General features: G+C 41.1%; 1 protein-coding gene across 1 annotated transcript in view; it reads right to left on the minus strand.

Annotated features, from left to right (window-relative positions):
- The window catches only part of MRE11 (MRE11 homolog, double strand break repair nuclease), a 73,524-nt gene that overhangs the window by 21,707 nt on the left and 34,657 nt on the right, over nucleotides 1-17,160 (minus strand). Inside the window, exon 14 of the mRNA XM_081099021.1 lies at nucleotides 6,226-6,288. Within this exon, the coding sequence (XP_080955147.1) occupies nucleotides 6,226-6,288 (63 nt within the window). The remainder of the gene's footprint in view (nucleotides 1-6,225; nucleotides 6,289-17,160) is intronic.

Here is a 17,160-nt window from a genome sequence, read left to right on the forward strand (position 1 = left end):
AGCTATGGGGGGAAAAAAGAGGAACATCTGTAATAATCTAAACATGACACACCATGACATGCTAAAAAATTACCTAGGAAACCCTGAGCAGTCTTAAAATAAAGCTGAAAATCTAAACCCAAAAGTTCTTTCTTCTGAAAAACTCCCATATAAAATGTGTCATGTCCTTTCCTACCTTCCTTGAATAAAATGTTTACTCTTATTCCCTATTTCTTTCTTTTTTAAATATATCAAAATGTTTATAGAAATGTATTTCCATGTTCACAGCTGCTTGTGCCAGCATGGGAGGATTGTGATTCTTTTCTCCCCTTGATTTTGTAAGTTTTGTGACTGTAATCCTCCTATCTAATAAAAGACAAAAAGGGTAATTGACCATACCTTTGCTACGCTTCCTATTGGCTAATCAGTGAGATATTCAAATTAACTGCCAACAAAGATGGTAGCCGGCAGCTACGCAGCTAATGCGAGCAGGAGGTTTTCTTGCTCCAGTGATGGAGGAAGCCAAGGTTCCCTGCCTGCCACGGCCTGCTCTAAGCTCCGAAAGCAACAAAGTTTCAATTACAGAATCTAAACCAGCCGTGGGCAAACTACGGCCCGTGGGCCAGATCCAGCCCGTTTGAAATAAATAAAACTAAAAAAAAAAAAAAAAAAAAAAAAAAAGACTGTACCCTTTTATGTAATGACTAGGGGCCCGGTGCACGAAATTCGTGCACTGGGTGTGGTGGGGGGGGTGAGTGTCCCTCAGCCCAGCCTGCCCCCTCTCACATACTGGGAGCCCTCAGGCGTTGACCCCCATTACCCTCCAATCGCAGGATCGGCCCCTTGCCCAGGCCTGATGCCTCTGACAGAGGTGTCAGGCCTGGGCAGGGGACCCCCAGACCCCTCCGATAGCTGGCTCTGCCCCTTGCCCAGGCCTGATGCCTCGGCCAGAGGCGTAGACCCCCATCACCCTCCGATCACCTGATCGGCCCCTTGCCCAGGCCTGACGCCTCCGCCAGAGGTGTCAGGCTTGGACAGGGGACCCCCATCTCCCCCCGATCACTGGCTCTGGCCCCCGCCCAGGCCTGAGGCCTCTGGCCCAGGAATCATGCCTGGGCAGGGGACCCCCATCTCCCTCTGATCGCTTGCTCCACCCCCCGCCCAAGCCTGACGCCTCTGACCCAGGCTTCAGGCCTGGGCAAGGGGACCATCATATCCCCCCAATCCCCGGCTCCGCCCCCCACCCAGGCCTGATGCCTCGGCCAGAGGAGTTGACCCTCATCACCCGCCGATCACCAATCACCGGATCGGCCCCTTGACCAGGCCTGAGGCCTCCGGCAGAGGGGACCCCCAGCTCCCCGCGGTTGCAGGCTCCGCCCCTGCCCAGGCCTAACGCCTCTGGCTGAGGCGTCCGGCTCGGGCAGCGGGGACCCGCAGCTGCAGCGGCCCCGCCATCGTGGGCTCCGCTTTAGGCCCAGGCAAGGGACCCCTAGCTCCTGGGACTGCCAGCTTCGACTGTGTCCAGCTCCCATCGCTGGCTCCACCCCTACTTCCTGCTATCACTGGCCAGAGCGGCAAAGGTGCCTGATTCTCCGATCATGGCTGGGGGGCAGGGCAAAGGCGGCCCTGCCCCCCAGCTCTTAGCTCCCCCCTGGGTTTCCGATCACTGTCAGTGGCAGGGGGCTTCTTCCTGCTTTCCCTTTCGCCTCCCTGCATTGTGCCTACATATGCAAATTAACCGCCATCTTGTTGGCAGTTAACTGCCAATCTTAGTTGGCAGTTAACTGCCAATCTTAGTTGGCAGTTAATTTGCATATAGCCGTGATTAGCCAATGAAAAGGGTATCGTCGTACACCAATTACCATTTTTCTCTTTTATTAGTGTAGATGTTTACTTTGAATTTATATTAGTTCACACAAACACTCCATCCATGTTTTTGTTCCGGCCCTCCGGTCCAGTTTAAGAACCCATTGTGGCCCTCGAGTCAAAAAGTTTGCCCACCCCTGAGCTAAACAAACCCCAGATACCTGCTTTCAGCCGGCGGTGGCCACGGAGCCGGCTCTTAGCTCCAGTGACAGCAACAAAGTTTCAATTATAGAAGCTAAACAAACCCCAGATACCTGCTTTCAGCAGGCCATGGCCTCAGAGCTGCAATAAGCAGGAGGTAGCTCTCAGCTCCAGGGACAGCAACAAAGTTTCAATTATGGAAGCTAAACAAACCCCAGATACCTGCTTTCAGCCAGTGGTGGCCACAGAGCTGGCTCTTAGCTCCAGTGACAGCAACAAAGTTTCAATTATAGAAGCTAAACAAACCCCAGATACCTGCTTTCAGCAGGCCATGGCCTCAGAGCTGCAGCAAGCAGGAGCTAGCTCTCAGCTCCAGTGACAGCAACAAAGTTTCAATTATAGAAGGTAAATAAATCCCAGAATAAAAAAAAAAAAGAAAGGAGAGGCTGGGAGCTTCAGTTGTTGGCCAGCCTGAAAACGGCCCTCAGCCCCTCACCCAGACTGGCCAGGCACCCTAGTGGGGTCCCCCACCCGGAAGGGGGTGTGACTAGTTGCACAAAGCCATCAGCCCCTCACCCAGGCACCCAAGCGGGACCTCCACCCTGATCCGGGACACCCTTCAGGGCAAACCAGCTGGCCCCCACCCATGCACCAGGCCTCTACCCTATATAGTAAAAGGGTAATATGCAAACTGACCCTAACAGCAGAAAGACTGGGAATGACTGGTCACTATGACACACACTGACCACCAGGGGGCAGACGCTCAATGCAGGAGCTGCCCTCTGGTGGTCAGTGCGCTCCCACATGGGGGAGCTCTGCTCAGCCACAAGCCAGGCTGATGGCTGCCAGTACAGCGGTGGTGGTGGGAGTCTCTCCTGCCTCCTCAGCAGTGCTAAGGATGTCTGAATGCAGCTTAGGTCTGTTCCCCGCTGGCAAGTGGACATCCCCTGAGGGCTGCCGGGCTGCCAGAGGGATGTCTGATTGCCAGCTTAGGCCCAATCTCCCGGGGAGCAGGCCTAAGCCAGCAGGTGGTCATCCCCCAAGGGGTCCCAGACTGCGAGCTGGCACAGGCCGGGCTGAGGGACCCCCCAGCCCCCAGTGCACAAATTTTTGTGCACTGGGCCTCTAGTATATTTATAATGAAAAAACTACAGGTGATTAGTTCAATTTTTAAAAATATAATTATATGGAAAAGAACAATTAATAGCAAACTATGGCATAGTTCTTGAGATATGCAAATAGAAGCTCTTGCCCTGGCCAGGTGGTATGGTTGGCTGGAGCATCATCCTTTACACCAGTGGTCCTCAGCCCTCCTAATGCCACGATCCTTTAATACAGTTCCTCATGTTGTGGTGACCCCCACCCATAAAATTATTTTTGTTGCTACTTCATAACTGTAATTTTGCTACTGTTATGAATTGTAATGTAAATATCTGATATGCTATATGTGGTTTCCGATGGTTTTAGGCGACCCCTGTGAAAGGGTCGTTCGACCCCCAAAGGGGTCGTGACCCACAGGTAGAAAACCACTGCTCTACACCAAAAAGTTTCAAGTTCAATTCCCATTCAGGGTACATACCCATGTTGCAGGTTCAATCCCTGGTCGGGGCACATGCAGGAAGCAACCAATCGATGTGTGTGTTTTTTTCTCTCGCTCTCTCTCAAATCAATAAAAATATATCCTCAAGGGAGGATTAAAAAAAAAAGAGCTCTTTTGTAAGGTCTGATTAATAAAATCTGTAGGGAAGGGGATTAGCTGGCTACTAGAGGTACAAATACTTCTGCAGGGCTGAATTGATGGATCTTTCTGAATGTGTTATTTGTTCCCTCTTATTCTTTAAAAGATTAATGAAAAACTGATTCTCTACAAAGGATCCATTGTAACAAAATATGTCTGCAATCTTTTCAATTGAAGGATTTAAGCAAGTTTAAGTCAAATAATCTAAGAACCAGAACTCATTTCTACTTCATGGGCACTCTGTAAAATGAGTACGAATACAATAAGGGTGGTAGGGGATCCTTAATCTATAGCCTCTTCCATTTAGCTCCAAAACTCAGTGCAGGAGTTGCACCTGTGCTTATTATGAACAGTGATTTTTGATGTGCTGCACAATAGGGTTAGCAGTTTTAGCTTTTTAGCCAGTCATTGGCCATGTATTATATTAATGTTATTATCATATAAAATTCTGATAAGACACAGTACTGTAGTCTAGATTTGGGGATAGAAATTGTCAGGTTCAAATTCCAGCCCTACCATGTGTCCTTCAGTTGGGCCTAGTCTTCTCATCTATAAAATGGAAACTGGGAGTGTAAGTAATGCACATAGCAAAAAGTCAATAAATACATCTTCCCTTTTTCCCTTGAAACAAATAATGAAAAAAGCCAAGTAGGTTATCAGTTCTGTTTTTTTCCAATTTTATTTAGGAGAATGAGTTTGATATTGGGAATGCTGAGTGTGAAATGTAGTGGATGGCGGTGGTTTTTCACTTTGTAATCTATTACTGAAGGCTAATAATGAAAGGCACGGTGTGGGAAAAAGACTGTAGTCAATACTGGCCCTTACTGCTAGTAATGTTAGTTTATGTTGCAAAACTTGCTCCCATAGAGCTACTGTAAGAAATACAAGGGAACAATATCTGTGAAACTTACAACTAGACATTTAGATTACCCTAGCATATTCTTTGTAGAGAAAGGTTATTAACTGACTTACTATCTTGTTCACATTTCCACAAATTCTAATGAACTGGGACACAATTTGGGAGTATAGGAGTCAGAGAACATCAAACTTTATATTAAGACAGAAGGGGAAAAAAACCACAATACCAGAAATGTCACTTTTCTATCCTTTAAAATTTCAGGTAAGTGACATTCTTGGATCAATCTAAAATCCTAAATAGCAAGTGTGGAATATTAGAAGTGAAGTGAGTGAAGGAAATTAGATAGGGCTTGGAAGATATTTTAAAAAGAAAAAAAAAAAGGCTTCGAGTCTGTCTCATGGCCCACAGAAATAGTACAGAATTATTTGAGAATGATTATTCCCATGTCAGAGTCTAAAACTGCTTGCCTGTGGTAGTACCTGATAGTCACTAATATATCAGCTACTAAAACATGGGTTCCTTTGGAAGAGTTCAGGGGAAAAAGGTAAACCGAGTCCCATCTCCTTAAGCGTTCTTTTCCTTTTCCTTTAGTGTCTCAGGTGTTGATTTTTACTGAAGGAAAGTGCTTAAAATAAGGCAAAATATATTATTTGAAAGAAAGGAAGGACTCCTATTCATTCCATTATTGTAGCAGAGGAAACAGTGGAATTTGTAAAAGTTAGAGGATATGTCTTCAATTCTTTCTGATTCATCACCTATCAGCTACAGCTCTGAAATACTTAGGAAACCAAAATAGAGTTGTATTAACTCCATGAGGATGAAACTTCAGGTCATAAGATTTAATATTTTCTTTCTACACATGTCTGTCCCACCTACTAAATTGCGTATCTCTGGTGGACACAAACCATACCTTTTTCATATTTGTATTCCCTATATAGAGGAGAATGGCTACCCATTACAGGTCCTATACAAAATGCTGAATGAAAGCAATCAGTGCAAAATCCCAACAGTAAGCAATTTATAAAATAACTTTAAATACTACATAGCAATCATTAAACACTAAGGACAATAAGAAGATATATTTCAATCATGAATCCACCAAGTATCAGATAAAGACCCAAAACTGAAGCAAATGGTTGCTAACCTCAAGCTCCTAAATTTCAACGAGACCAAGAAGACAGCAATGATGGTGATGAAGCTAATGCCAACATTTTAAAGAGGCCAGTAGGCACTGTACATTTACCTATGATAACACTGCTAACCAAAACACTAAGCTTCTTCTTTTTCGCCCAAAATAAGATCAGCTTAGTAAGGATAAGGTTTTATCTTACTGATAAAATGCTCTGATAACAATTAGGTATTATTTTGATTAAGGGCTCTTGTTGTATATGAAAACCCTGCCCCCATAGCATACAATTAAATAAACTTTAGGCAAGAGCCAAAGGGAAAAAAGGAATATCAACAAGCAGAATATTTGTAGGCTGACCTGGAATAAGCCAAAGGCACCTGTCCTCAGCCACCCCTGCTCAGTCCTATCCACCAAATAGAGGTCCCATGGACTAATTACTCAAAATACACCTACTCGTTATTCTAACTTAACAAACTGACACGTAAGCATAGGAATTCAGAGCAGAAAACTTACCTCTCGAACTTCATCATCTTCTTCATTAGTATTTTTTTGTCTGCTTTCTCTGAAACGACGTACCTGGGTTAAACAGAGTCAATAACAAACATATTGCTTATTCCTGTTATGTGAATTGTAAAATATGGGCTACAAGTGGTTAACAACAGATGCTTTCCATTACAACACAACTTGGAAATTTAAGTATCGTTTTATCTCACAAAAGATTGACTAGAGAAATCATATTTTCCCAGTGACTTACATTAACATTTCAGAAATGTACTCCAAAAAATATTATTGGTCCTAATCAAAATTTTATTACCTGCTGCCAAAATGTTCCATGTCTCTGAAAAAAGTGTCAAACTGCAGAGGAAAATACTCTAATATCCTACCGGTGTTATATTTCAGCAAGATAGTTAAAAATCTCACTTTTAAGAGGTTTGAATTATTTATTATATTGCTCAATCCATTCTTGAACATCTAGCTACAGACATTCAGGAACCTTTCTGAAATGGTAACTGAAGTAGTGGGCCCCTGAAGATCCATTTGATCCACAGTCAACTACTGAATGTTTGCTGACCATGGTCCTAGTACCATGAAGTATACTAGAGATACCTTTTATATTGGTTCAAAAGGGTCTCATAATAGTTATGTAGTTAGAGAGAAGCTCCACTCATTTAATAATGTACTCAGCTCGTATTTACTAAGCACCTACTATGCACAAGTGCATATAAGAAAATGAGACTAAAATAGTGAACAAAATAGTAAAAAATTCTCCCTTCATGGAGCTTACAGTCTGGTGTGTGATATGTGTGTGTGTATGTGTGTGTGTGTGTGTGTGTGTGTGTGTGTGTGTGTGTAAGCATAGTCAATAAACAAAATAAGAAGTTATACTGTATTTTAGAAGGCATGTAAGATCCATTTAATTTAAAGCTAGACCCGGAGAGCTCTATTTTTATCTCTGAGGAGCCTCTGGCAATTCTAAGACCAGTTTTTTCAATCTAAATAACCAGTTAGATGCCATTACTTGATTCTGTGACCAGAGGGGCATAAAACACCCCTTTGGGAATTCTACACAAATTTTGGTTTTCAATCTAGGACACACTATATGCAAATAAGATCCTTAATGAGTCCCTACACTCTTTTTCTTCCTGTACTATATCCTTTGCCTTAAAAAAAGAAAAAGTTCTTATTGATTTTTAGAGAGAAAGGAGGGGAAAGGGATAGAGAGACAGAAACACCAATGAGAGAGAAACTTCATCTATCAGCTGCCTCCTGCATGCCCCCTTACTGAGGATCAAGCCTGAACCCGGGCATGTATCCTGACCAGGAATCAAACTGGTGACCTATTGGTTCCTAGGTGCTCAACCACCAGCCACACCAGCAGGGCTACCCTTTGCCTTTAAATAAAAACCTTGAGTATGCTCAGTGGAGTCCTGTGAGTCTTCTAAATATCTGAACCTGTGAAATCTCTGCAAAAGGTGGTAAGTGCTCAGAGAAAAATAAAAATAAAGAGGGACTGGGGTAAAATCTGAATAGGATGATCATGAAAGGTCTCACCAGGAAGGTAATGTATGAGCAACAATTTTAAAAGGCAGGCACAAATCTTGCAAATAACTGGAGAAAATCACTCCATTCAAAAGACTATGTTCAAAGACACTGGAGCAGAAGCATGACTGGTATGTTTAAGAAATAGCAAGAAGGTTGCTGGGGCTGGAACAGATATGAAGATAAAGAAGTAACAGAACGCCAGGCCTTTTACAAGCAACTGGGAGAACTTTTTTAAAGGCAGGAATGACTTCATCTGAAATATGTTAGGATCAGAATAGGGGGTGGAGACAGGGCAAGGGTAGAAACTAAGGAGACCAGTTTGGAGGCTACTGGAATAATCTAGCTGAGAAATGGCAATGCCTTGGCCCACTGGCAGTGATGAATGTAGGTAGTCGTCACATTCAGTATATATTCTCAAGGTAGAGCCAAAAGGATTTACAGACAGGAGACAGGCACAGAAAGAGAGGAGTCAAGGATGACTTCAAGGATTTTTGTCTGAGCAAATGAAAGAATGGTGCTTCTATTAGAACACTACAGAGAGAGTAGTGGCTGAGAATTAGCAATTATGAGGGGAATGTTAAAAGTTTGAGATGTCACCCTAGCCCAGTGGTCAGCAAACTCATTAGTCAACAGAGACAAATATCAACAGTACAACGACTGAAATTTCTTTTGAGAGCCAAATTTTTTTTTTAAATATATTTTATTGATTTTTTACAGAGAGGAAGGGAGAGAGAGAGCTAGAAACATCAATGAGAGAGCAACATCGATCAGCTGCCCCCTGCACATCTCCCACTGGGGATATGCCCGCAACCCAGGTACATGCCCTCGACCGGAATCGAACCTGGGACCTTTCAGTCCGCAGGCCGACGCTCTATCCACTGAGCCAAAACGGTTTCGGCAGAGAGCCAAATTTTTTAAACTTAAACTATATAGGTAGGTACATTGTTATTAACTTAATTAGGGTACTCCTAAGCTGGCCTTTGCTAAAAACGTCCTCAATCTGATTGAGGTACGTTTGCTGAGGTCGACCCCTTCCAACTCTCCCATCCACACTCGTCTTGTATACTTGTTTCGTTTATCTCCTTTCGTTCATCCTCTATATATGTCCAAACCATCTCAACATACCTTTCTCAATCCTCGACACTACATCTTCTTTCACTTCACAACGTTCCCTAAAATTAACTTAATAAACTTTACTTAAAGTTTTAAGTCAACTTCGCACTGTACGTGCGCGCCCACACGTGGTATTTTGTGGAAGAGCCACACTGAAGGGGCCAAAGAGCCGCATGTGGCTCGCGAGCCGCGGTTTGCCAACCACTGCCCTAGCCAGTTTGGCTCAGCAGATAGAGCATCGGCCTACGGAGCCAAGGGTCCCAGGTTCAATTACGATCAAGGGCACTTACCTCGGTTACAGGCTCCTCCCAGGTCTCCCAGGTCCGGCTCGTGTAGGAGGCAACCCATCGATGTGTTTTTCTCACATCGATATTTCTCTCTCTCTTTTCCTGTCTCTTCTCTCTCTAAAAATCAATGGAGAAATATCCTCGAGTGAGGGTTAAAAAAAAAGTTTGGGATGTCTGTTAAGCATTCCAGTGGAAATAACTAGTAGGCTGTTGCTATAGAAGAGTTGAGAGGAGAGGTTTTGACTAAACTTTGAAAGTCACCACCGAACAAACAGATGATACTGAAAGCCAGGAAGCTGGAGATTACAAAAGGGGATGTGTAGATAGCAAGGAGTCCAAGGACTGAGTTCTAGGGATTCCAACTTAAAAGGTTGGAGACGAGAGGAATCAACAACACAGACTGAGAATGCACAAACAAGGAGGAAGAAAGAAAGCCAGAAGAGTGTGGAGTCCTAAAATCCATGAGAAAGGCTTAGGAAGAGGTCAAGTGAGATTTAACCTCTCAGGAGTCATGAAGTTAGTCCAAGTGGGGATGGTCATTTTAGGGGAAATGTTTTGGTTTATTACTATTTTTAGAGCAGGTGAGGTTCACAGCAATATTGAAAGGTACCAGAGATTTCCCACATACCACTTGCCCCACATATGCACAGCCTCCCCATTATCAACATCACCCACCAGAATTGGTACATTTGTTTTAACTGATGAACCTACATACACATCATTATCATCCAGAGTCCATAGTTTATCTTAGGGTTCATTCTTGGTGTTGCACATTCTATGGGTTTGAACAAATGTATAATGATATGTATCCACCATTATAATATAGAGTAGTTTCACTGCCATAAAAATCCTCTGTGCTCCACCTATTCATCCCGTTACCCTACCCCTGTCAAACTCCTCACAACCACTGATCTTTTAATCTCCATAGTTTAGCCTTGTCCAGAATGTTATATAGTTGAAATCATATATTTTGTTGCTTTTTCAGATTGGCTTCTTTCACTTAATAGTATGCATTTAATAAATAATAATTGCATTTAATATTAATGCATTTAACTAATAATATGCAATTAATATTAAGTAGTACATATTTTCATAGCTTGATGGCTCACTTCTTTTTAGTGCTGAATAATATTCCACTGTCTGGACATTTCAGTTTACTTACTCATTCACCTACTGAAGGACACATTGGTTGCTTCCACATTTTGGCAATTGTGAATAAAGTTGCTATAAACAACATGTGCAGGTTCTGTCTAAACATTAAGTTTCCAACTCCTTTGGGGAAATACCGAGGAGCATCATTGCTGGATCACATGAGCAGAGCATGTTTACTTTTTAAAAAAATATTTTTTCATTGATTTCAGAGAGGAAGGGAGAGGGAAAGAGAGAAACATCGATGAGAGAATCATTGATTGGCTGCTTCCTGCATGTCCCCTAGTGGGGATCGAGCCCTGCCCGGGAATCTAACTGTGACCTCCTGGTACATAGGTCAACACTCAACCACTGAGCAACACCAGGCAGGCAAGTATGTTTACTTTTATAAAAAACTATCAAACTGTCTTCCACAATGGCTGTACCATTTTGCATTCCCACCAGCAATGAATGAGAGCTCCTATTGCTCCATATCACCACCAACATTTGAGTTGTCAAGAATTCTGGATTTTGACCATTCTAATAAGTATATAGTGGTATATCTTATTGTTATTTTAATTTGCATTTCCTTAATGACATGATGTGGAGCATCTTTTCATATGCTTATTTGTCATCTGAATGTCTTCTTTGATGAGGTGTCTATTAAGGTCTTTGGCCCATTTTTTCATTGGACTATTTGTTTCCTTAAAATTTTAGGCATTTCTATATATTTTGGACAATAGTCTTTCATAGATGAACTTTCAAAACTAAGATGTGTCTTTCGAAACTATTTTTATTAGTCTCTAGCCTGTTTTCTCGTTCTCATTACACTGTCTTTTCAGAGCAGGTTTTTAATTTTAATGAAATCCAACTTATCAATTATTTCTTTCATAGATCATGATTTTGATGTTGAATCTAAAAAGTCATCACCATACACAAGGTCATCTAGGTTTTCTCCTATGTATTTCCTAGGAGCTTTATAACTTAATACATTTAGATGGGATGGTCATGCTTTATTTCTGGTACTTAACTGAGAAATTTGCTCATGCTAAAAATTTATGAACCCAACACATACAGGGTCACAGAGTGAGTGGTTTTAGAATGTGGATTATCTGTCCCGAGAAAGCACTTGGCAATGAATATTACTAGCTGTTCCTTGACAACCTAAGGCTTTAAGAGATTCATGAGAGAAAGAAGTTTGAACAGTTGCCTGGGAATCTAACTGTGACCTAACTGTCAACTAACTAAAAGCATTAAAATTCAAGTCAAATGAAATGAGCTCTAAAAAATATGTTTTGCTCTGCTTAGAGGAAATTGGAAACTACTGAAATGATTCCCTATAATACCACTACCCAAACATAAACACTGGTAATGTAGAAATTATTTTTTTCCTTTTTTTCATATACACACACTCACATATAAAATAAAAATAATTGAGGTTATATTGTGTATAGTTTTACATGTTTGAAATTAAGTTCTCATTAACAGTGGAAGCATGTTCTTCAAAAGTGTGATTTTTAATGGCTGCATAGTATTCTATAGTGTGTGCATGTGTCAACATTTAATAATACATTTCCAATTTTTCCCACTACAGATAACACTAGGATGAGTTTCTCCATATACCGATCTCTACCTCACAATTATCTTAGAAAAATTCCCCAGAGCTGAGTGAAAGGGTCAAACACTATTAAACTGTGTCTCAGGGCAACTGTTAAAACTTCGTTCTCTCAGCAGCAGCATACTAAATATTTTTCTCAAGTTGTTGCTGCTTTGACCAATAAAAAACAGTCGACCCTTGGACAATGCGGTTTGAACTGTGCATGTCCACTTATATTAGGATTTTTTTCAATAAATATAGTAGACCCACCATATCCCCAGGTTTCACATCTGTGGATTCAACCAATAATAGAGGACCTACTGGATGCAATGTTCTATAGTATCTTCTATACCATCTTACATAAAAAATTTGACCATCTGAATATTTTGGTATTGGGGGTGATGGTTCTGGAACCAATCCCCCACAGATACCCACGGACAACTGTAGTTAAGTTTCTGGGCCAAAAGTTATACATGGAATTTTGACTCCAGGTTATTCAAGGGTCAACTGCATATTTAATTTGAGTTTCTTTGATTATCCTAGATAAACACCATTTTATTTTGTGAACCATCTATTCATATCCTTTGTTCATTATTTTATTGAAATGTTTAATATGTTTCTTAAGATTTATTAGAACAATTTACTATACCAATATTAACCCTTTTCTGCCCACATACAAATACTTTCTCCATGTCAATACCTTTTGTTTTGTTTTTTACAATTTGACATGCAAACATTTAAAATTATTATGTAGCCAAATCTAATGTGTTTTTCCTGTGATTATTTCACTGTATTTATGCTTAGAATTCATTTTCTTTACTAAAGTCATTGAACTGTATACTTTAATGAGTGAATTTTAGATATTAATTACACCTCAATAAAGCTGTTTAAAAATGTTTTAAAAAATAAGGATGCATTTTCTACATGAAATTCAAAATCTCAAACTACTAAAGAATTGAAATGAGCAGAAATTTGCATCCTACAAAGTTCAATTTAAAGCATTTCATGATCTTTAAGAGAAGATACAATCTATGGGGACCAAAACTAACATTTATTAGGTGTCAATCACATTTAACACTGTTCTACACACGTATTAAACATTTTCTGATTTAAATCCCATTTTATGATATCAATTTGATAGATACGAAAACTAAACAAGTAGCATGACAACTCCAGCATCATTCTTTTTTTTCCCCCCTCAGGATTGTTTTGGCTAATTTGGGTCTTTTGTGGTTCCATATAAATCTGATAATTTATTGTATTTCTTTAAAAAATGACATTGGAATTTTGATGGGGATTGCATTAAATCTGTATATTGCTTTGGGTAAAATGGCCATTTTAACTATGTTGATTCTTCCAATTCATGAACATGGGATATTTTTCCATTTTGTTGTGTCTTTTTCAACCTCTTTTAATAATGTTTTGTATTTTCAGTATATAGGTCTTTCACATTAAGTTTATTCTTAGGTATTTTATTCTTTTGGTTGCGATTGGAAAAGGAATTGTTTTCTCCATTTCTTTTTCTGAAGTTTTGTTGTTGGTATACAGGAAGACAATGGATTTTTGCACATTGATTTTTTATCCTACAACTTGACTGTACTTGTTTATCGTTTCCAGTTTTTTTGGTACAGTTTTTACGGTTTTCTATATACAGCATCATGTCATCCACAAAAAGTGACAGTTTGACTTCTTCCTTCCCTATTTGGATGCCTTTTATTTCTTTCTCTTACTTTACTGCTCTGGCTTGAACTTCCAGTACTATGTTGAACAAGAGTGGTGAAACTGGATATCCTTGTCTTGTTCCTGATCTTAGGGGAAAAGCTTTCCGTTTTTTACCATTGAGCATGATATTGGCTGAGGGTTTATCATATAATGGCCTTTATTATGTTAAGATGCTTTCCTTCTAGTCCTCTTTATTGAGCATTTTAATAATGGATGTTGCATCTTATCAAATGCTTTTTCTGATTCTATTTTCAAGATCATATTATTTTTATCCTTTCTTTTGTTAATGTGGTGTATTATGTGGCTTGATTTGCAAATGTTGAACCATCCTTGTGCCCTGGAATGAATCCCACTTGATCGGGATGTATTATTTTTTGGATGTGCTATTGTATTCGATTAGCTAGTATTTTGTTTAGGATTTTTGCATCTGTATTCATCAGGGATATTGGACTTTTGTTTTCCTTTTCTGTGTTATCTTTGCCAGGTTTTGGTATCAGGGTTATATTGGCCTTGTAGAATGTGTTAGGATTTGATTTCAAAATATACTACAGAGCTACGATAATTAAAACAGCATGGGCGGAAACCAAGATGGCAGCATAAGCAAACAACTGAAATTGCTGCCTCGCACAACCACTTCAAAACTACAACTAAAACACAAAACAGACATCATCCAGAACCACAGGAAGGCTGGCTGAGTGGAAACTCTACAAGTAGAAGGAAAGAGAAAAGCACACTGAGACTCAGAGGAGGTGCGGAAGTAAAGTGCAGAGGTACGGAGGCATATGTGGAAAGGGCTGGCAACTGAGGACGCAGTTGTCTTTTTCAATCGGGAGGGAGTCACAAGCTCCTGACTGCTCTGAACTCCAGTTCCGGGGAAGTCTCTGGGGACCCAGACTCATACAGGGAGAAACTGGACTGTCTGGCATCGGTCGGAACTCGAGGGCGACTTTCTCTCAGAGGTGCTTGCAACAATTACCTCGGGACACTGAGACGCGCCGGGGCCTGTTAGGGGAGGACTGAGGATCAGCCATAGCTGTTTGCTCCGCCCTGTTGATTCCCTGAGACCCTGCCCCACCCAAGCTGCAGCACAGGCTTTTGCATATAAATGCCCTGGCCCTTTGAGATCTAAAATTACCAACAAACTGCAGCTGGGTCAGAGAGACCCAGAACATCCAAAAGAAGGCCCAAGGCCCCACAGCAGCTTGCATTGCTTCAAGCTGGGCCTCATCTGGGCACCTCCAAAACCCAAACAAAGAAGAGGAACCTGCAGATCTCTCCGTAGCTCCTGTTGGGTAGCCTCAGGCAGAGGCTAAATTAGCACCTCCTTAGAGATCCAAGAGCCTGTGTACCTACTGGTCATAATGGGACCATCCAGATTACAACTCCTCAGATCCATAAGGGACACACACTCAGGGGGCAGACTCAGTGAGCAACCAAAGCCCCATTGAAGCAAGTCTTGACCCATAAGGGTGTCTTCAACACAGAAGTTCTCCCACCGTAGACACAGCTGACTCTCACAGACAATTGGCATGGAGGTCAATTCCTCCCAGTGATATCAACAACAATCAAGGCTTGACTACAATGAGACTGTGCACACAACCCACAAAGGGGTGCACCAAGAGTGTCCACCTCAGGTAATAAATTTGGGAGGCTGAGCCACTGGGCCCTATAGGACACCTAGCACACAAAGCCACTCTACCAACACAGGGAAGCAGCCAAAATGCGGAGACAAAGAAACAGATCACAAAAGACAGACATGGAGGAAAGCAAACTACTGGATATAGAGTTCAAAACCACACTTATAAGGTTTTTCAAGAATTTTTTGGAAACTGCTGATAAATTTAGTGAGACCCTTGAGGATATGAAAAAGGACCAACTAGAAATTGAGCATACACTGACTGAAATGAAGAATAATATACAGAGGTCCAACAGCAGACAAGAGAATCCCAAGAATCAAGTCAAAGATTTGAAATATGAAGAAGCAAAAAACACCCAACCGGAAAAGCAAAAAGAAAAAAGAATTCAAAAATATGAAGATAGTGTAAGGAGCCTCTGGGACAACTTCAAGCGAACCAACATCTGAATTATAGGGGTACCAGAAGAAGAGAGAGGGCAAGATATTGAAAACCTATTTGAAGAAATAATGACAGAAAACTTCCCCTACCTGGTGAAAGAAATAGACTTACAAGTCCAGGAAGCGCAGAGAACCCCAAACAAAAGGAATCCAAAGAGAAGCACACCAAGACACATCATAATTAAAATGCCAAGGGCAAAGAGAGAATCTTAAAAGCAGCAAGCGAAAAAAAGTCAGTTACCTACAAGGGAGTACCCATACGATTGTCAGCTGATTTCTCAACAGAAACTATGCAGGCCAGAAGGGAGTGGCAAGAAATATTCAAAGTGATGAATGCCAAGAACCTACAACCAAGATTACTTTATCCAGCAAAGCTATCATTCAGGATTGAAGGTCAGATAAAGAGCTTCACAGATAAGGAAAAGCTAAAGGAGTTCATCACCACCAAACCAGTATTATATGAAATGCTGAAAGGTATTCTTTAAAAAGAGGAAGAAGAAAAAGGTAAAGATAAAAATTATGAACAACAAATACATATCTATCAACAAGTGAATCTAAAAATCAAGTGAATAAAAAATCTGATGGACAGAGTAAACTGGTGAATATAATAGAATCAGGGGCATAGAAAGGGAGAGGACTGACAATTCTTGGGGGAAAAAGGTATGGGGGGTGTGGGAAGAGACTGGACAAAAATGGTACACCTATGGATGAGGACAGTGGGGGGATGGGTAAGGGCAGGGGGTGGGGTGGGAACTGGGTAGAGGGGAGCTATGGGGGGAAAAAAGAGAAACAACTGTAATAATCTGAACAATAAAGATTTATTTTAAAAAAAACAGCATGGCATTGGCAGAGAAACAGATACACAGATCAATGGAACAGAAAAGAGAGCCCAGCTATAAAATCACATGTATATAGACAGATAATTTTTAGACAAAGGAACCAGAAATGCACTCTGGGGTAAAGATGGTCTTTTCAATAAATGGTGCTGGAAAAACTGGAAAGCCACATGCAAACAAATGCAACTGGATTGCAGTTTGTCCCCATGTACAAAAATAAATTCAAAATGGATCAAAGGCTTAAACATAAGACCCGAAACTATAAGTCACATAGAAAAAAATATAGGTACCAAACTTATCGACCTGGGTGATAGAGACATTTTATGGACCTGACCCCAAAGGCAAGGGAGGTAAAGGCAAAAATAAATGAATGAGACTATATCAAATTAAAGAACTTCTGCACAGCAAAAAAAGCCCCCACAAAAATGGACAACAAAACAAACAGGCAGCCAACCAGATGGGAGATGATATTTGCAAACAGTAGCTCTGACAAAGGTTTAATTTCCAAAATATATAAAGAACTTGTAAAACTCAACACCAAACAAATAAACAATCCAATCAAAAAGTGGGCAGAGACGCCCTAGTTGGTTTCGCTCAATGCATAGAGCGTCAGCCTGTGGACTGAAGGGTCCCAGGTTCGATTCCGGC

The sequence above is a fragment of the Myotis nattereri genome (assembly GCF_964212035.1).
Source record: "Myotis nattereri genome assembly, chromosome: 9".
NCBI lineage: Eukaryota > Metazoa > Chordata > Mammalia > Chiroptera > Vespertilionidae > Myotis > Myotis nattereri.